Here is a 19751-nt window from a genome sequence, read left to right as displayed (position 1 = left end):
TGAAGTGGGTCTAAGGGAATGGCAAATACTTTCCCTCATCTTCACTTCTGGCCTCTGTGTCTTTGGTGGCTTGCTGAGATTAACTCAGCTTCTACACGCCACACACTCATCTACTGGTTCAGGCCTTAATTGACCTGCTCACCTATTCCCAAGGGTCCCTGAGCCCAAGTGATGGTAAACGGACCTCCAGGATGGTGTTTTTCAAGGTATGTGTGACCTATGAGCCACCTGCTCATACATAATCTCCTGGGGAAGGTCCTTCCAAATGCAGATTTCTGGGTTTCACTTTCCAGCGGGTCTCACTACTGAAAGAGAATCCTTAGGTCCCAGGAATGTGCAGTTATAACAAGCTACAGGTAATTCTATTGTGCACTAAAACTTGAAAATCACTGCTTTAGAAGTCAACTTCTCATCTGCCTCTGTCTCTAAAGTCTGCCGTAGCAGTCTCCCTTTCTCCCTGCCCCGTTCATTGTTGAGTGGGTCTCTCATCTGGGCTCTGACAGCCTTGAGAGAGGTAGGGCTGGGAGTGAGGAGTGGTAGTGAGGAGGAAAACAAGGCCAGAGAATGTCTTCACATAGCTCTGGTAGTTATTTCTCAGGCCCAGGCTGGTGTTTCAGCAACAGGCCAGAAGGAGAGACAGTCTTCCTCTTGGGATGGCTGTAAGCTAGGTAAATGACGTTGAATTGATCCGACTTATGAATCATCATTCCAACTGATACTAAGGATCAGGTGACTGACTGATTTAAGATACTTTTCTGGCTAAAGGACCATCCTTTCCTCCAAAATCTGGCTGAGACATTTGTAAACTTATTTATGACTTTGTATCTCAGGATTCTCAGGACTGGGGTGGAATGACCTCTAGACACCATTGTCTTTCTTGGGGGACTATCTAGTTCTATGTGAATTCATATTTCTGAGTAACAAGCATTAAGTAGTTAACCTCGATGCACAGTGGATGTAGTTTCCTGCAAAACTGAGGTTCCTGCAAAAATGTGTGTCCACATTTTGCACCTAATGTTAACAGACCACCTTTCCCTGTCTTTCTGCAGAGGCTCAACTTCCCGTCTATGCTCACCTGTCTGTTGGGGGTCTGTGACCTGCCCTCGCTGGGAGACCTGGACTGATGACGCTCTGGGGACTCCCAGTCGGCCTGGGTCCCTCGCTCCTCTGAGTTGCAGCGGGAGACATCGGGAGAGAGAAGATGCTTTCGCTCTTTCGATCGTCCCCGCTCTCTGCCCCCTGAGCGGTGGGTGTCAGACTTGTGGCCTGTGAGCGATGACAAAAGCACCGATCATAATTCTGCCCATATTGGTCACTAAACATAAAGAGAAGTCTTACAGCCTGGGACTGGACCCTAAAGGAATCCTGGCTTTTTCAAGCACATCAACAGATGATCTGAAAGGGAGGCAGGAGGTTGGAAAACTACCCTCTTATGAAGAGGGAAGTATGCAAGTTCCCACTGGAAAGACAAGTATGTCAAAGGATGCAATTGGTTCTCTTCTGCTTCTCTTTACACGAGACACAATTAAGATAGAATCTTTGCCAACAATACGGCCCAGGAATTTTCTACACCTTAAACATGAGTATGTAACGTTTTGGGCAGAAGGTGACACCAGTAGAAGGGAATTAAGCAGTTGCTATGAATTAAATAACAACACAGCTAATGTAATGCCAGGGTGAGAACCCAGGGACTGAAGTCAAAGGATTTCACTTCTAGTCCCATTTCTGCCACTTACTGGCTCTATTATATGGGGCATGTCACTGCTTTTTTATCTTTGTTTCCTCTTCTAGTAAAATAGAGTTTGAACCAGACTAATGATTTTCTGTTTCTATCAATATGCACTTTTTCCTTAAAAAACAAAACAAAAATACGTAAAACAATTTCAGGTAGCACTATTTGGCTGGAAGTGGAGTTGGTAGTTAAATCCCTGCCCCGTCAGGGGTCTGTAATACATTCCTAAGGAACCCCAGTGGTTTTGCAGAAGGCCACCTGAAAATCTCAATTTTAATGATCTCTGTAGTCCTCCTCTGGAAGAAAGGAACCTCACCAGCCTCTGTGATGAATACAGAAGGCTTTGTTGTTTTGTTTCAGGATGTGAGTCAGACAGGGAATCCCCTTTGGTAAGGACCATTCTTCCTTCCTTCAGCTCGCCTCAACCTGTGTGGTTATCTGAATTCTGTTCCAGAGATTTTCAGCCCTTGTCACAATCGACCTGTCAGGGCAGGAGCCCCCAAAGAGGCAAACAGCGAAGACCCCCTCACCTGAGTCAGAGTTCAGGCGATGGGCTGACAGCCTCAGGGAGGAGTGGTAACTCCGGCGACGTGACTTGTAGGTGTTTTCACTGCTTCGCTCCATGGAGAATTCCTCCAACCACGAGGAATTTGAACGCTTATCCCGAATCGTGGAAAATGAACGTCTCATGGAGCTAGAGTCTGTCAGCACCTGGAAATATGAGCCCCCAGAGGAACACAAGGTCTGGATTAATTAATTAAGGGTCTAAAGGTGAGGAAGAAGTGGGACAGAGATTGTTGAAGATTGCAAATTGTAACCTCCCTTGAATCCCTTTTGCTCAGACCTTAGCTGAAGGAGGTTGTTCCAGAAAGTGTCTTTATGACATGTTAACACAGTCACTAGGACTGGTCCAGGGTCTTCTCTTCATGCTCAAGAAAGCAAGCAGCTGAGTGTACTGTGCAAACTTCCCATAGAGCCATCTACCACAGGGACTCAGCCAGGACCTACCTTGCGCCACTTTGAAATATGTGAGGACAATTGTCAAAAAGTCTACACCATGAAAGAAGCATGGCTTTGCCTTTTGTTTTTTGCCCTCGCTAGAGAAGGCCCTGCCAGATAGCACCAGGGCTTAGGAGAGCTTGTAACTGAACAGCTACTAAGAAGGCACTGCTCTCTCTCCAGCATCAGTCCCACCCTAGCCCCACCTAAACTTTGGCATTTTGATTTGCCACAGATGTTAAAACAGCTCCACAAAAACTTCTTGTCTCTGTCAAAACTTGATGTAAGACAGACAGACAGAAAAAAGAAACCAGGAAAACAGACAAAGAAATGAGGCGTGGCCTGCACTGGTTAGGAGAGACAGTCCTGACACAGAGCTGTGTGTGTAAGTTACTGCATATGTGCTGGAGGAGCCAGGAAAGGAGAAAAGGAAGGAAAAATACACAGGGAAAATATCTCTTGTATGGCTGGTTGAGTCTTGACGATGTTGAGCCCATTCAGAGGGAGTTACACCACCTTGCTGGCTAGACTGTTGTGGTTAGGGCTTCACTGAAAACACACTGTGGAGGAGCAGGCTCCATAGAGAAGGCCCACGAGCCGGGTTTTGCTTATACAGAAGGGGTGGGGGCAAGTCAAGGGTTCACCTGAAAATATCAGATGTTTTTGCATAACCCACCAATTCAACACAGCCCAGGAGGCCACTGCATATGGTAGGCGGTGGTTGCTTTTTACCTGGGGATCCACAGTCAGGCGTGGCATAGAGGATGCCCTCCCAGATCCCGCATGCTCCTGGGTGTCCGAAGGAAGGTAGATGCCATGGTTAGAGGGCTGCACGCTTTTAAATTCACTAACCTCTGGCTCCTGGAAATAAACACACAGCCAAGCTTGTGGGACTTGGTTCCATCTCATTGCTTCTCATCTCCAGCAAATGATTCTGCCTCCTCCATACCAAGAATGGCTTTTAGAAGAGAGACTTGGATCTTTAAGGTCTCAGTTGCATGAGGACATAAGTGTGTCTGTGTGTGCACATAAGTGGTATACCAGATGTCCCAAACAGAAAGCTCTAACTGGGATTGCAAGGCAAAGATTACCTTTTCTAGTCAAGTATCATCTTATTTACCACTAAGCAATGCTTCAGATCTTATAGCTTTGTAAAACAAACGTTGTTGGTCGTAATACTTTTTAGATATGTGAAGTTTACTTTCTGGGAGTGTTGGGTTTATTCTTTTAATCTGAAGAAGTCATTTATCAAGTAAATAGAAACCAGTATTCCCAGGAAAGTCACCAATTTCTGTTGTCAACCATATCTCCTCAAACCTTAAGACACATAATTTTATTAGTTAAGAGTTTTCTTATGATTGAACCTATCCAAAAAATGTGGTGGGTGGCCATCTGTCAGGGATGCTCTAGACTAGGGCAGTCCACAGAAATATAATGCAAACCACTTATGTAATTTTAAGTTTCCTAGTAACTACATTTAAAAACATGAGAAGAAACGTGAAATTTAATAATATATTTTATTTAACCCAATATATCCAAATTTTCTCATGTCCACATGTAATACAGCACATCTCAATTTGGACTGGTCACATTTCAAGTGCTCCATTACCACATGTGCCACATTGGACTGTGCCACTCTAGAGCATGAGAAGGTCGGAATGAAAATCTCTAAGGTACTGTCTAATTCTTTTATGTTATTTTCCTGGTTAAAGAATGTCAGTTTGGCAAATGTACATGCTCTATACAGATAGCTAGTGTCACTGCATAAAGAGGGGAGCTGCCTTAGCCACCAAGGAGACCTAGGAATATCTTGAAAATCTGGAGATTATACCAGAAAAAAAATTATATTTAGTAAATGGCACCCTAAAAACCTGGGAATATGAGTAGGGCACTGCTAAAGGAAAGGGTGTCCAAGACCGCCCCCCCCACCCCCGCAGGCTCCATGACTATTTGGCTGAGTGGTTCCTGGTGTGAATGGGAGGCGTGCCTCCCCAGGACAAGTGATATGTGCACGTGAGGGAGTTATAGTGTTTGCAGTACATGCTCTCTATAGCACACAGGTCCGACTCGAAACAGACGTGGTAACAACACTGCAGTCTATGGGTGTCAGAGGTGGTGCAAGACACACACACTCCATATGCACACACACAAATCGCGGCCACGCCTCAGGATGTAGAGCAGGGGGCCCCAAGGGATGCACAGGAGTACACAGTGGTGTGTAGCATGAGCTGACACCTGAATTGAATTACAGACACCAGTACTGACAATGAGATGAACACATATCCAAAAGTCCTGGCACTACGGCTCAGCCCTGGGGAACCGGCAGAAATGATGATGTAATAAAGCCTCCCTGTGAAAGAAAGGATGCATTATTGAGATTTTCCCACCAGACAGATCGCCAGGCAGGCAAGCTGTAAAATGCTGAGAGGCCCTTTTAAGAATCAAACTATCTGTACCAATTATCCTCTAAGCCTTGGTGCTAAGTTATTCAAAGAGGAAGGCAAGGAATTATTCCCTGGATTCCTACCTGCCTTACCAAGAACACCCTTAGGCATCCACTGACACACTGGGGGTGATCTGGTCCAGCTGTCTCCCCAGCACAACCATGCACAATTCCCTGTCTCAGCAGTCACAGGAATCACCCATATGTTTGAGCTACTAAAGTGTTTTGCTCCCTCTGAAGGGTACCCATTCCATTAGATATGCACTGCACCTGCGTCATCCACTCAGGATAGCTCTAGGGTACATGGTACCAGTACACAGTACACAGTACACAGTAGCAGTAGCAGTGGGAGGGGTCAGGAGAGAAATGAAGGGGAGAGAAAAAACCAGATGAATTATAATCAAAGTGACACAGAACTCAGTACAAGCTATCTATATGGACTTTTGCAAATGTTGGGTTTTGTCTTTTTCTCTCCAGGCCAATGAACACTTGGGCTTCAATTTTAAGCTCAGGAGGGAACTTGACCTAAGGCTCCTGAACTAAGAATAACAGTAAAGTCTATTATCTTTGGGAATCACATTTTAGCTTTATATTAGCAATCCACTAATATAAAGTTCAATCCGCTCTCTCTTCTCCAAGCTTAAACTTTATTCAATAGGTTTCTGGGGAATTTTAGCATTTATGCTAATAAAGACTTTAGGATCAGGAGAGTGATTTTAGGGACCTCATAGAATGTATCTGACCTTGTAAGAATTGTGACCAAAAGGGCCAATTAGCCTGAACCCACAGAGAGCAGAGGTAAGAGACGACTCTTCTGTATCTCTTGGTGGACAGCTAGTCCCTGTTGCATATGCTACCCGAGTTCTCCAGGAGGCGGGCATTGCTAATGGGCTGGGTGCGGCATTCCTGTGTTCCCCTAAGGAATACCTGGCTGCACTAAGCCACCGGGTGGGTGCCACTCCTTCTGTGATCATGCATCCTAAGGCTCCCTATCAAAAGCAAGATTTTATTTGTGACTTTTGCTTCTACATTTGATGCTCAGGGGCATACATGAAGGGGGCTTGGCCTGAAGCAATGTAAGTTCCTGCACTGGGACTATAAAACCTAAAGAGGGAGTATTTGTCAGAGAACATGAGAAACTCAGCTATGAAAGGGGAGAGGGCAGGAATCTTCCAGGGCAATTGGTTGGACTATCAGAAAGGGTTTTCCTGATGGATCATAGCTATGAAATAAAATTTTGAAAATGAGAGTAGGAGGGATCAGGAAACCAAGGAAGTATTTTTGAGGTCATGCAACTCATTCATTCACCAGAGATTGCTGTTCCTGGAACTGTCCATCATCAGCTGGGTCCATACAAGCCAACTGGAATATTTCCTGGGGGGAGAGTGGACTCATCGAAGGGTATCCACTACGGCCACTCCTGAAAAGCAATGCCAAATTCAGAGGTAATGTGTACATGAGAGAGAGAGAGAGAGAAACAGTCATGCCATTGCTGCCACTACCAATTCCCACCCAGACAAGACTTCCTTCCCAGCAAGGGCAATACTCTTTCACCTTGGATGGCTTGTAAGCCTGGTAACTTACAGGTGGCTGGCCCTAGAATAGAAAATTACAAAAAAAAAAAAAAAGCGCATCAGAAAAGAGAAATCACTGTTTTCAACCTGCATTTGGAACCATTCATCATTCTGCTGGCGACTAGCATATCTGTGACAAATGACATCATTTGTCACACTCAGCCATATGGAAGACCAATGCTAGACTGTAAACCTGTTTCCGCTCAGCTTCTCCATTCAGCAGAAAAATGCCATAGTTTAAACAGTGAGCAGTCTGTTTAAATATTAGGCAGTCATGGTCTTTGAAAAAGTTTCCTCCACTCTCAGTAAGGATATGGTTTTATTGTGCCAACATCCCTGGCCAAACCAAACAATTCAATGCCATGAACATTTATTGAAGGGTTACTCTGTGCCAGATGTGTGTCTACCGTGTCTGTTGGTTTATGGACTAGGTGGAATGATTTCAGAGGTGGTGTTGAGGTGACAACCTCTGGGACGATGGCTATATAGGAGGATGCTTAAAGGGTGATGAGGTAAGAAGACAGGGACAAAGTTGGCCAAGTGTTTAGAAGCCTCTGGATGAAAGGAATGGGGGGCTGTCACAATATGCCTGTTACTAAACCACTGTTCGGTACCTGCAGACACTCTTAGCCAATGGGATCCACTGGGCTAGTGAGGAGAAAAAGAGGCAGCCAATCTTTCCTGAGAATTTGACTGTTGCTGCCCTTCACTACTGCTAGTACAGTAACAGTTACCTTTGACCTACTCAAGAATGCAGGTTGAGCTTCCTGATCATGGGAAGAGGGGCAGCAGCTCTCTCAGTGGTGGTGGAGCCAGGAGGAAGAGATGGGACACTATCTCTTCCAGTGATAGTCTACTGCTGATGACTCTGAATCCAACTGAAAATCTGAGGCATGAGCAAGGATTGGCAGTTACTTAATCCATAGCTACAATCTTACTTAGACTGGGATCACAGGGAAAGATTTGAATATCAGAGAATCACCTGACCTGTCCCCTTGCTGCCAGTGAGGGCTTTAGCTGAATTTTTACAACTGCTAGAAAGCAATCTGATACTTAAATAACCTGCTTAACTGTCAGTCATCTTCCTCAGTGTGCCTTCTCCTGAGAACCACTGGGAACAAGATGAGTACTACCGTATTAGAAATGGGTCCCCTTTTGTCCTACAGAAAATGAATAATTGCAAAATCCCCAATAGGTAGAAAGGACCCTTGGAATCACAGAGTTAAATAATTTGAACCGAGAGTAACCTCTTACTTTGGAAACCTTGTCTAGCTTCTCACTGTTGTTAGGATAAAGTCCAGAATCCCGAACATGGCCTCTCTTACGATCTGGTTCCTACCTTGCCAGGCTCCTCTAGCGTCACTTTCCCCCTTGCTCCCTGAATGCTAGACATACTGGACTCTTTTAGTTCATTGAATGTGCCAGGCTTCTTTCTGCCTTAAGACTTGAATACAGGTGTTCCCAAAGTGCAGAATGTTGCCGCCTTCTCCCCTACAAACACTTTCCATGCTATATTGAATTCATCCTTTGAAATTCTTATCAAAAGTTACTTCCTTAAGGAAGTCTTCTCTGTTATCTCCCCTCACCATAACTGGTCAGATCTCCCTCTCACATGCACTCAGATCATACTGCATTTTTTTCTTCCTAGCACTTATCAGAACTGTAATTAAATCATTGAAAATGACAAGTTTTCTTCTTTCCAATAATTCTCTTTCATGCCTGATTTTCTACCAGATATAAGCTCAATGAGAGAGGAGCCCTGTCTGTCATGTTTACCGTGGTGCCCACAGAGCAATCTCTACTTGAACAATACAGGGTTCTAGAAACACAGAGGGTCCTGAGGAACCAGCCTGCTGCTGACCAGTGTCCCCATTTCAGGAAATGTACCACATCTACCCAAAGGCTCAAACCAGGAACCCAAGGGTCATTTTTGAGTTCTCCCTCTCCTTCACTTCATGTAGCAAATTAACCTCCAAATCCTATCCATTCTATGTATTAATTAGCTCTCAAATCTGACCTTCTCTCCCCATTTCTATCCTATTAGTCCAAGCCACAGTCATTAATACTTTACACACTTGCAGTCACCTACTCAATGGTGTTCTGTCTCTTGAGTTGCTCCCCTCCAATACACTAAGTCCACACAGGATTCAAGAATGATCTTTGAAAAGTCCAATCTGATCATGTCATTGACGTGTGAAACCCAGTATCCTTGGATGAAACTGAACTTCTGTATCCTGCTTGTAATGCTCCTACTTCCTGCCACCTCCCCTGAGCTCTCCGTGCTCCAACCATCCCGACAGTTTTTAGGTTCCTTAAACTGAACACACTTTCTCTTACTTCTCTTGAAGAGCTTGCTTTCGAGTCTCACTTGAATGTTACATACTTCCTCAGGGAGCCCTCCCCAAATCCTAAAACTAGGTGCGCTGCTTAGCCTACATGGCATCACAGTGGCCGACCCTTCTGCATCTTAACCTTGATCACTCTTGTAATATCTTTTTCAGATTTGTCTCCACGAGGACTGTGATCACGTTGACTGCTGAATCCCCAGTGCCTGAGCCAACTTTTGGGTCACACTGGCTCTCGATAAATATTGGTCAAATCAATGAGTAAATGAATCAATAAATGTATGGGAGAGAAGCTGGACTGATCCTATGGTAGGAGTTAATTTGTACAGCAAATTGTTGTGGATAAAACAGATCTAGGTGGGGGAATGTCCTCCATTTCTAAGCCAAAGACCCTTGAAAAACCCTGTAAACCCTCCCCAAGAGGTGGTCCCACCACTCCTTGTTTTCTGAGGACAGGAGAATCCACATCTTGCTACCTCATCACATCGAATGTTTGTAAAAATGACTGATGGCCTTGGACGTGACTCTGGTCCTTTTCTTTCTTCCAGATGTGCTGGATTGCAACCTCTGAAAACAATGCTTTTTCAGAAACAGGCCTTCAACACCACAGGCAGAAATTAATGGGGTGCGAGATTCCAAATGGTATTCTGACGGAGGTCTCATTCCCAAGCTCTGAATTTCACTGCCCTGATAATTAGGGAAGTTGTGATACTTAGTGATTATTGGTTCCATGAGAACTAGCACTGGGTTAGACCTGACCACAAAAACTCATTTACATTGGGTAGAGGGACTCACGCCCTTTGGGTACCCACCTCATGCTTGCTGATGATAGTGAATGTTCTAATGAGACATGTATATCATCATAGATCATTTATGACTAATGAGCAAATTGGGGCTAAGGCTTGCAATTCAGAAGAATTGGCAAATTCCTTAATTAGGGTTTTGTTTCCACTTTCAATATAGAAAATAAAAAAAATTTTTTTTGTCCAACCTTAAGGTTCCTTTTGTTCATTACAGATAACAGCATAATAGGAAAACTCTGGACTTAGAAATAACCATATGGCTTTGGGCAACTTTTTTAACCTCTTAGGCTCCAGTTTGTAAAGTGGTGATACTAATATATACCCACATATACCCTTCTTCCTTAGTCCATTCACAGTGCTCACCGTCTCTCAAGTTGGCCACAGTACTAAACATGCTTAGTCTGCTTTCCTATTACCTCTGCTGAATAGCCATTTTAAGATATACAATATTGTCTCTCAACCTCAGAGTTAGTATTATTGCTCGGGCACTTCTGGGCCATGAGCTTCTGGCCTGCACGATGGCATGAGTGACAGCATGCAGGCAGGAGAGCTGAGGACCCTTTGGTCATACTCACAGGCCAGAGACGGGGTCCTGCTGGAGATAAGGCAGGGCTTTGGCATTAGCGATGATCTCCTGAGGCAGAGACGAGGGCTCCATGCGCTGGAACATGGGTGCATTTTTCTGTGTTGAAAGCAGGAAGGAGAAAAAGGAACTCAAATGACTGTGGGGGAAAATACAACTTAACTTGAGTAAAATAGGAGCGTGACTGATACCCTGTTTGACTATTTTAACCTTTGACCCATTGGGTTTCTAATCCCCCGATCCTAGCAAATTCCAGAACCCTGCACTCCTTACTGCTGATTCTAAGCATTTGCAGGGCACCGTGCCCCAGGGATGCACAGGCCTGTCCCTACAGGGGCCCTCATGTGACCCCTCATGGCCCACCCCCCATGCTGTCATTGACCCTCACCTGTTCCTCCAGCTGCTGCCTCTGCTTCTTCATCTTACTCTGTTTATAGTAGTCCATGATCATCATTGCTGCGTAGATTTTGCCCACAGTCAGGTCAGAGGCTAAAACCACAAATGTGGCGTGGAAGGGAACAGGGAGAAGACAGGTGGGAGAGAGTGAGGACACCTCTAAAGCTTTGTTCCCCACTCTCTGAAGCAGGTTTGCTCCTTCAGCCACCCATCCCTCCAACATTTACTGAGAGTTCCATATGTGCCAGGCACTGAGGATACAAAGTGAACAGGTCCCCATATGTATCCTCAGGAAGCCTCCATGGCCACCCACTGAGGGTGGTGATAAACAACACATTAGTAAGCATCCCCTCCCACTGGTCTAGATTTCCATCTCTAAGTTACACTACCTTTTTCCCAACTGCATGAGAGTTTGCTGAACAGTATTATGTGGAGCGAGAGAGCTATGCACCCAAGAAGTGTCACCCACAACCACCGTGACCTATTTTAAGAAAATGTTTTCAGTTAATAATGACAAAAGGGACTTAAGATGTGAGAGATTTTAGTTTCCTAAGGATAAGAGAGCAATCTTCCCTTATCTCCTTGATTATTCTGTGTTCCTCCAAAAGATGTGGTCTTGGCATGCTGGGCCCAAAGTGACAAGGACACCCAGGAGGAGACCCTATACCTTTGGGCATGGGCACCAGCAGATCTAGCATCTTTTGGGACAGATGAGGCCAGATGGCCAGGGTCTCCTTTTGTAGCTCCGCATCTAGCTGCTGCCTGTCTGCACCGCCTAGAAGAAGATAAATTATTAATAAATAAAATAGAGCAGACACAGAAATAACAAGGACTGACTGAGGGAGTGGGTGGGGGTAGGAGCTGAATCAGCATGGCACCTCATATTCTCAGAGGAAATCTTGGCACTTAGTGACAGTGGATCTTGCAATACCAGGTCTTTCTGCTGAAGGAGCAGAAGACATTTTGGCTCCCATTTCCAGTGACTCAGGGATATCCTGCTACAGAGATCTGAGGCCCTGAGACCAGGATCAGCTTCGTCATTCATTCAAAAAGCTCCTAGGTGCTCAACACATCAGAGGAGAAAACGAAAAGAGCCACACGCGAGCCGCCCCTGCCTTGTTACACATACATCAATTCTTCCAGCGACTCTGACTCCATAATCTGAGTGATCCGATTTTAAAAATGATTTGGATCAGGCAAGAGCAGGAAGGCTGGAGGTCCATCTGGAAGCAGTAAACCTTTTCCCTCCTAAATCACGGAATTAGAAATCAAGAGGAGCAAAGGGCTGCCATGACAGCACCTGCCACAGACGCCTTCCAAGACGTTTGAGACACCGCACAAGGGAAAAAGGACAAAATTAAAACTCATCTGTTCCATAAACAAATATTTCTAAAATGGCTTCTACATGCCAGACACTGACGATCACATACGATTAAAGCTGAAAGGAGCCTTAGAGATGATCAAACTGTTCATTTCACCAGGAAGAAATGGCGAATACTCTCGTTATGGAATCAGAGGTGAAAGTGGGACCCTGCTATTTGACTTCCAGGTCACTGCATTACTGGATGGGTGAAAGTTGAAGCATCTCCGTCCTGCACCACCCTGCCTGAGTTGTTCCAGAACCTCTTTTTCATTCCTAAGCTTACCTTTGGCAATTTTGATATCCAGAGCTGTCCGGATCAGAGCCATAAGTGTGGAGGTGAAGTGGACGGTCATATCCTCAGCCACTGGCATATTCATCAGGACCAACCTCTGTGTGGAAGAGAGAAAAGAAACAGCAGGAGGAAAAAAATATCGAAAGAAACCCTGGTGAGAAGGGAAGAAAAGTGCAGAGGTCAAATGCAGAGACAAAAAAGAAGGGCAAGGATTCCCCATCCCTTGTCCCAGGCCTACTCTCCCTACTCTCACTTAAGGCTCATTTTCTGCTGATTATTTTGTTTTTTCCTAGGGAATGATGCCAAATTCCAAGAGAAGGGGGACTAACCATTCTGTAGGACTTCTCTGTGGTCCTAAGAACGTCTTTAATAGGAATGGGAAGTGATTTCTGAAAGAAGTGGCTCAGGGAAAAGAGTCAGCCCTGGGAGGTGGCTCCATTCCCTGGTTCACGGCTGCTCTGTATTTCCACTTCTCCCATGAACACCCCCCAAACTCAGATGGAAAGATAGTGATGGGGGAGATTTTGCTTTGCTTATCTGACTTGAAAGATGCATCCTGATGCCCCCTTTTTGAGTCTTTAAAAGATGAAATTTGCCAGCACATGATTGAACATGCATAAGTCAAACTTATCCAAAGGATGAGGTGGAGCAGGATGGAAAAGGAGGAGAGTGCAAACAGGTCTAGGGGAAGAAGGCTGGGGAGAGCAGAAAAGAGAGGATGCGAGAAGGGTGAGCAAGGCAGGAGCAGAGTGGGCAGGCCTTGTTCCCTTCACCCAAAGGAAGGGATCAAACTGAAATGGCCAAATCCACTTTCCAGAGAGTATTTTGCTTTTGGAATCCTTTAACTTTTCCTTCAATCCCCACACCCCTTCTCCCACCAAGCTTCATCCCAGAAATTAAATGAACTCAGAGCCACATTCCACCACCCGGTACTTTTGGATGTGGCCATCATGAGCAAAAAGGATGCCAGCCCCTAAGCTGCACACAAGGAGCCATGTACTAGGATGGATGACGGTCCCTGGTGGGCCTTGTTCCAATGAGATGCTCTCTGGAGCTACACAACTTAGAGGTAGCAGCAGGAGAAGGTCCTCTGGCAGAACCACCAGCCTAGCAGAGAGGGACATGTCTCTTCCCAAGGCAGGGTCTCTAATACCCCATTGGAACATCTTGCCTAATGTGATTTCACAGAAGTGGTGTCTTACAGCGTAAAGCCAGTTTCTTGTTTATATCTGCATTCCATCTCTCTCCCACTTCTTTAAGCTTCTCAAGAAGTGGCAACTTTGCTGTAGTGTATTCCTAGATGAATGAAAGAGCTCCAGAGTTCTGGGTCAGTCTAAACACCAAAGGGGAATTAACAGTAACTAGTACTAACTGTGAGGAAAAAATTCAGGCCCCAAAGCTATGAGTACCCTAATGGCAAGTGGCTCCCAATGTACAACGCTGTTCTAAGCAACCATGGAGAATCCACCCATAACTCCAGGGCCTGGCCTCATAATTAGTCATGCTAATAAGGCCAATCTAATGCTGATGCAACTTATGCCCACTGTCACCCTTTCCCTTGCATTGCCAAGAGAACCGGGTAGCTGGGCTAATGGCAGAAGGGAGCTGCATCCTTCATCACAGATCATGGGATAGAAGTCATGTTCCTCTTTTTCCTGATACTAGAAGGAACCAAGCCATAGTTCCGTCCCACGTCATGGAGGAAGAAATTTGTTAAGAGTTTTCCTCTCTCCTAAAAATTTCTTCTTGACCCATGTTTAGAGGAATTTCTGCATTATTTCCTGAGCTTATTTGGTTGAAGACGTGTCTTTTTTTATAAGCTCTGAGAGCTGCTTTGCTGTAGGCTTCCTTCTTGCCCATATATGCTCTCCCCCAGGCCACCACTCTGCCTCCTCTAAAAGAAAACAGGCTACTTAACACTTCCTCTCTAGCAACCCACTCACAAGAAGCCACACACTTGTAGAAACACAGAATAACACATACAAAAGCCCACGTTGAACAGGATTGCAAACCATCCCTTGTATCATTTTAGGACTTCATCCTTCCTGATTCTTCCTGACCCTTCCATCTCATCATTTCCTCTTTCCCTGGTTCCCTCCTCCACCTTCCCAGCCCAGCTTCCTCCCCACAGCTGGATCCCATTTCCTGTTGGTCTCTAGCCCAGAACAAAGGAAGGGGTGGTCTACCTTATATGCCACTTTGGAGGGACATCTCTTGCCGAGGCCTAGCGGTGGTGACATGAGAGTCAGCATTTCATACATCTCAGTGTAATGGATGCGGCCACTGCTCATGGAGGGGTCGTAAGTTGGGATGGGGTGGGTTGGCAGGGCAAGGAGGGTGGCAGGGAAAGGAAAAGGACGAGGGGAGAAGGATGCAGACAGGAAGGAGAACAGGCATTCCCAGAGAGCCAAAACGATACAGACAAACAAAATAGTAGAGAAAACAGGAGAAGAAAAACAAAACAAAATGGACAAACAGGAAAAGAATAGGAAATCTGTTAATCAAGGCAAATCATACACGCAACTCCATCCTGGTGCAGATTTATATCACGCCCCACACAGACCCGGGAACGCCGATGGCAACCTCTGGCGCCTCTGACTCTCGTGTGCACCGTCATGAGGACTCGTTTTCTCTCCCCGGATTAGCAATAGCCTACTTCCCTGTTCACACCGTCCATGCCCCATACAACACAAGCTTGTTTTCAATTCCCAGGGCTGTGTGCGAGCGGTATAAACCGGATAGACGGTGCTCCAGCCATGGGTTAGAATTTCTGGCCCTGGGTGGCACGGGGGTGCCGGCCTGGAAGTCAGGCCCTTCTCCTCCTCTGAACCCACAGGCGGAACGTCGTGTATCCCCCTCCGTGGTGTGTGTGCAGCAGGAGACGGCGACTCGCACTGAGAGTGGTGGGCTGTGGCTGCTTGTCAGAGTTGGCCCGTTGCTTCCACCTGGCTCTGTGAAGAGTGCTCTTTATGCCCCAGCATGCCCCAGGGCGATGGCAGGCTGGGGACAGAAGAAACAAAACCAGGAGGAGGAAGAGCATCTTGCATGCCATGCTGCCCTCCCGGCTCTCCCCACATGCGGCTGCAGGTTTCACCAGGGTGGAGTTTAAAGAGTCTCAGCAGAGGCAGCTGTTTGGCCTCTGGAGTATGGGAATCACTTGTCACCATCCCAAGCCAGCTCCTTCCCATTGCCCAGGCTGCCTTCTTCCTGGGCCTAAGTCTTCTTCCAGCTGCTGTGCTGTGCTACGCCCCAGGGAGCCGCGCTTCCCTCCTGCAGCACCAGGAGAGGCTTCCTTATCTAGTGGGCTTGGCCCTGGACGGTGGCTTGGCAGAGCCACTGGGATGTCAGAGTTCCCAGGATCTGGCAGAGTTGGAGAGGGAAGTCCTATATGCACCTAAACAACGTCCTTGGTCTCACAAACAAGCAGTGACTCAGCAGTTATTACAGACCCTTTGGCCCCCTCAACAATATATGGCAGGACTCTAAGGCAAGTAATCTGCTCAGGAGCCCTCCACCATCCACTGAGACCTTCCCAGATCCTCTGAGCTACTGAATTCTTCCACACACCACCAAATCTATCTTCTTTTACTCACTCTCACCTCTTGCCCTAATTCTTTATCATTTCTCACCTCCTTTTTGTCCTATAGCCTTTATAATCACTTGTGGCCAACCTATGCAGGAGCTGGAGGGTGGGCAGAGGTAGGGATGACTAGAATCACACATTGCTACATTATATATGGGATGATGATGCTCTTTTGCTAAAAGGAGGCTGTTTCCAGTGAAGGGAAACCACAACTCTTTGCTGGATTAAAAAGATTTCTGCATTCTCTGGAGGAGAAGTCCCTCTGGTTAAGTCTACAGATTAAGGTGGAGTGGGAGGGGGGGGAGGGAGAGAGAGAGAGAGAGAGAGAGTGTGTGTGTGTGTGTGTATGTGTGTGTGTGTACACGCACAAATGACCGTGTACATGTGAAGAAAAGTGGGAAAGGTCAAATCGGCCTTCATTATTAAGTCTTGAACTCTTTTTTCCGCCTTCCCCCCAAAACGTGCCCTTCTTCCTTATGTAACGGCTGCCGGTTCTGGGACGGTTTGGACCTCTTTAAACTCAAAGGAAAGCAACATGAAGGCTCCCTCATGTGGCACAGTGGTGGTGGATCAGAACAGAGAGGAAGGGTTTGGAGTTGTACCCCACTGCCGGTCATGGCTGGGGACTGGGAGGCAAACCTTGCAAGCCACCCTGTAGGGGCAGTTCTCTCCCAGGCCCAGAGGCGGCGAGATCACCCGCACTAATTTGTACATATCCTTATACGGGATCCTGCCGCTGTAAAAGAAGCACAGTGGGTTAATAGAACACTCAGAGAAGGGTGGGACAGAAATGACAGCTTAGCCATGAAGGGGATGGTTAGAAGAGGAACAGCAGCTTCTTTCCTTGGGCCTGCAAAGCCAGACCAGGAGAGACTGAGAACAGTAAGCATCAGAGAACTATCGCCTTGCGGACCGCACTGACCCTAATTTTCTAAGGAAATCAGAGCCCGTCCAATGCCCAAAGGGACTGACTGATGACCAAGAGCACCCGAGATACCTATACCCGGCAAGAGGCAGAAAATGGACCCTGGCTCAAGCTAGGCCTCTAAGAACAAAGCCTGTTGATTCACAAAAGCCTCTGGCCGCTGTCTGGAGCAGATGCCAGGCTGTCGTGAAGTGGACTGCGGAACAGTTTGCTTTCCACAGACTGATTATAGTCAGTTACTCAGATCCGCCTGTCAGGGGCAGTGGGAAGTCAGCGTCTTTCTGCAGACTGCGAGAGACAAACTTCCCATTAGGCTAATTAGCAAGGAGCACCGTTGGCACAAGAGAATTTGCAAAGGGCTTTGCTTCTCTTTCTGGCAGATTTTTCCGGAGTTTAGCTTGGGGAAGCTCTGTTCGACTTGGTGGGAGCCTGCCGGGATCTGTGCTCAGAGAGCAGCTTGGGAGGGAGCCCCGGACCTTCTCTCCCCAGCCCCGCTCCTGCCACCCAGCCCACAGGCAGGTTGGTGGGATCCAGCCAGAATTCCAGAACAATGTGACCTATCTTACCAAGCCCGTTTCACATGAGCCTGCTAGTGAGTTCTGGCTTTCTGTGGAAAGGATGGAATCAACACGTGATTCACTTTCAGTGGCTAAACCGTCTGATGCGTCAGGGGCCAGAACAAGGAAGCAATGGCCAGAGATCTGCAGATCTGGACAAACGCTGGTATGAACCAGGGTTTCCACCAGAAATTATACACACGTCCACCTCTGAGCATCCAGGCCTCGCCAGCAGCCATGTCGAGACTAGGGCTCTGCTCCAGCCTCACTCTTTCTAGTCTTTTCTTGATTTCGGTGTTGATCTCTCCTCTTCATCCAAATAGCAGCTCATCAGTACTTCCAAGTCTCTTGATTCTTGAGGGGAAGTTAATTTAACCATTTGTTCTTTTGTTTCTTATTGAGATTGTGATGTGGGTGGGTTGGTACTGTCTACAGGCTGATGTTCTCTGCAACCTGCATCAGTCTTCTTTCTGAAGACATTGGCTCACTTTAACTTTGTTAGTTTTCTCCCCCATCATCTTATAGAGAAGGCCAATGAAACCCTAACCAGAACAAGCGATGCTGTGCATTTCAAGGCAGACAGAAGAGGTTCTCTTTTTCTTTTTGCTCTCTCACAGCTCATGATCTAAGTCTCATGATTAGTCCTCATGGAATCGTTCCTTGTCAGCAGCTGGAATGAGTGCAGAGGAGCATGTTTAATGCACATGGCATTTGGGTCCCAAGATAATGTGAAACCTCAGAAAGCTGGGATTTCTGAGAACCAAGGACACCTGAGCGAGGTGAGGTGAGCAATGAACTCCTTTGCTAGCAGTTGGTTTCTCCTCTCTCAGGTTAGTGAAGACATCCCTTCCTAGGCTCCCAATCCCCTGGCCATCCATGATTTACAGACCAATTTTCCACACTTTCCAGTTGCATTCCCATCTGGCTATTGTCAATCATAGTAACAGTTACATACATGATTTAATATAACTGTCACAACTAGCCTTCAAGGTAGGTAGGTATCATTACCACCATTTTATAGATGAGGAAGCTCAGAGTGGTTAAGTGACTTGTCCAAGGCCACGGAGCTGGTAAGATGCAGGCCTGGCTGCATTCCCCTCTAACACACAGCCCATTGCTTTCTAAGCAGCCTATCTACTAGAAAGTCGACCCAGAAAGTAAAAGCCATTGCTCAGCCATTGTTAACAGGCATGGATTTAGAGAACTCTGTGTCTAAGTCATTAATAATTACTGAGGGGAAGAGGAATTCTGATTCACTCTTCTAATCCCTAAAGCAGTGACCCAAGTTCAACAGCCTAACAGGAGGATAGATTTTGGGAACAGTCTCAGATTATGAAGGGGTTCCAGGTGGAAGCAACATGGTCCATTCCGTGAAGGATGGCATTTTTTGTAGTATTTTCAGAGGGGACCAGAATGGATATATTGGTGAGATAAGATCCTAAAGCTAAGAGGACGTGGGACAGAAAAGTTCCTGTGAAGTGAGCGCTCACAGAACTCTCATCCTGTCCTCAAATGTGAGGGCCAAAATGTTGCTTTTGGTGCTCTAAAGCAGGCATCAGCAAACTTTTTCTGTAAGGGGTCAGACAGTAAATATTTTCAAATTTGAGAGGGTACCATCTCTCTTACAACCACTCAACTCTGCCTTATGATGTAAAAGCAGCCATAGACAATACATAAATGAGTGGGTGTGGCTGTGTTCCAGTAAAACTTTCTTTGCAATAACAGGCAGCGGGCCACATTTAGCCCATGGGCTGTAGTTTGCTAACCCTTGTTCTAAAGCCCAAAAGGTACAACATCACTTGAGAACTATGGGACATTGAAAGAGACCTGGGGAGGTTATCCTGCAAATTCCTGCCATTTAACTCAGTTCCATGCATAAAAATCCACAAGTATTTAAGAGATCAGCTGGAAAAACAAGTAGCTTCATTTTTAATATAATTTCAGAGCTATTTGAAACTGTACTTTTTCAGGGGGATGAGAGAGATAAAACACTAATGTCACTGACCACGGTGGCCAGATGTCCAGCTGGCCCAGAAAACCCTTGTCAACTCCCCTGATGAGTCCAAGAAGTCCACTAACCATTGGCAAGAAAAGAAGAAGAAAGATTATTGGAAGCTCCTCTGGGGATTGAACCCAGACATTCTGAGTGAGGACTG

General features: G+C 46.2%; 1 protein-coding gene across 5 annotated transcripts in view; it reads right to left on the bottom strand.

The window, feature by feature from the left end:
• The window catches only part of CACNA1E (calcium voltage-gated channel subunit alpha1 E), a 372240-nt gene that overhangs the window by 9295 nt on the left and 343194 nt on the right, over positions 1–19751 (bottom strand). For all 5 annotated transcript variants that reach the window (XM_087438754.1, XM_087438731.1, XM_087438736.1 and 2 more), the window contains 9 exons: positions 14717–14813; positions 12522–12627; positions 11543–11650; positions 10868–10968; positions 10472–10578; positions 6483–6594; positions 3464–3592; positions 2263–2443; positions 1076–1266 (listed from right to left, as the gene is read on the bottom strand). In XM_087438754.1, the coding sequence (XP_087294880.1) occupies positions 1076–1266; positions 2263–2443; positions 3464–3592; positions 6483–6594; positions 10472–10578; positions 10868–10968; positions 11543–11650; positions 12522–12627; positions 14717–14813 (1132 nt within the window). The remainder of the gene's footprint in view (positions 1–1075; positions 1267–2262; positions 2444–3463; positions 3593–6482; positions 6595–10471; positions 10579–10867; positions 10969–11542; positions 11651–12521; positions 12628–14716; positions 14814–19751) is intronic.

This window comes from Ceratotherium simum, chromosome 2 (assembly GCF_057802395.1).
Source record: "Ceratotherium simum simum isolate JZ-2026a chromosome 2, ASM5780239v1, whole genome shotgun sequence".
Lineage (NCBI taxonomy): Eukaryota > Metazoa > Chordata > Mammalia > Perissodactyla > Rhinocerotidae > Ceratotherium > Ceratotherium simum.
Note: the sequence above shows the minus strand (reverse complement) of the source record. Positions and strands in the feature narration are given on the sequence as shown.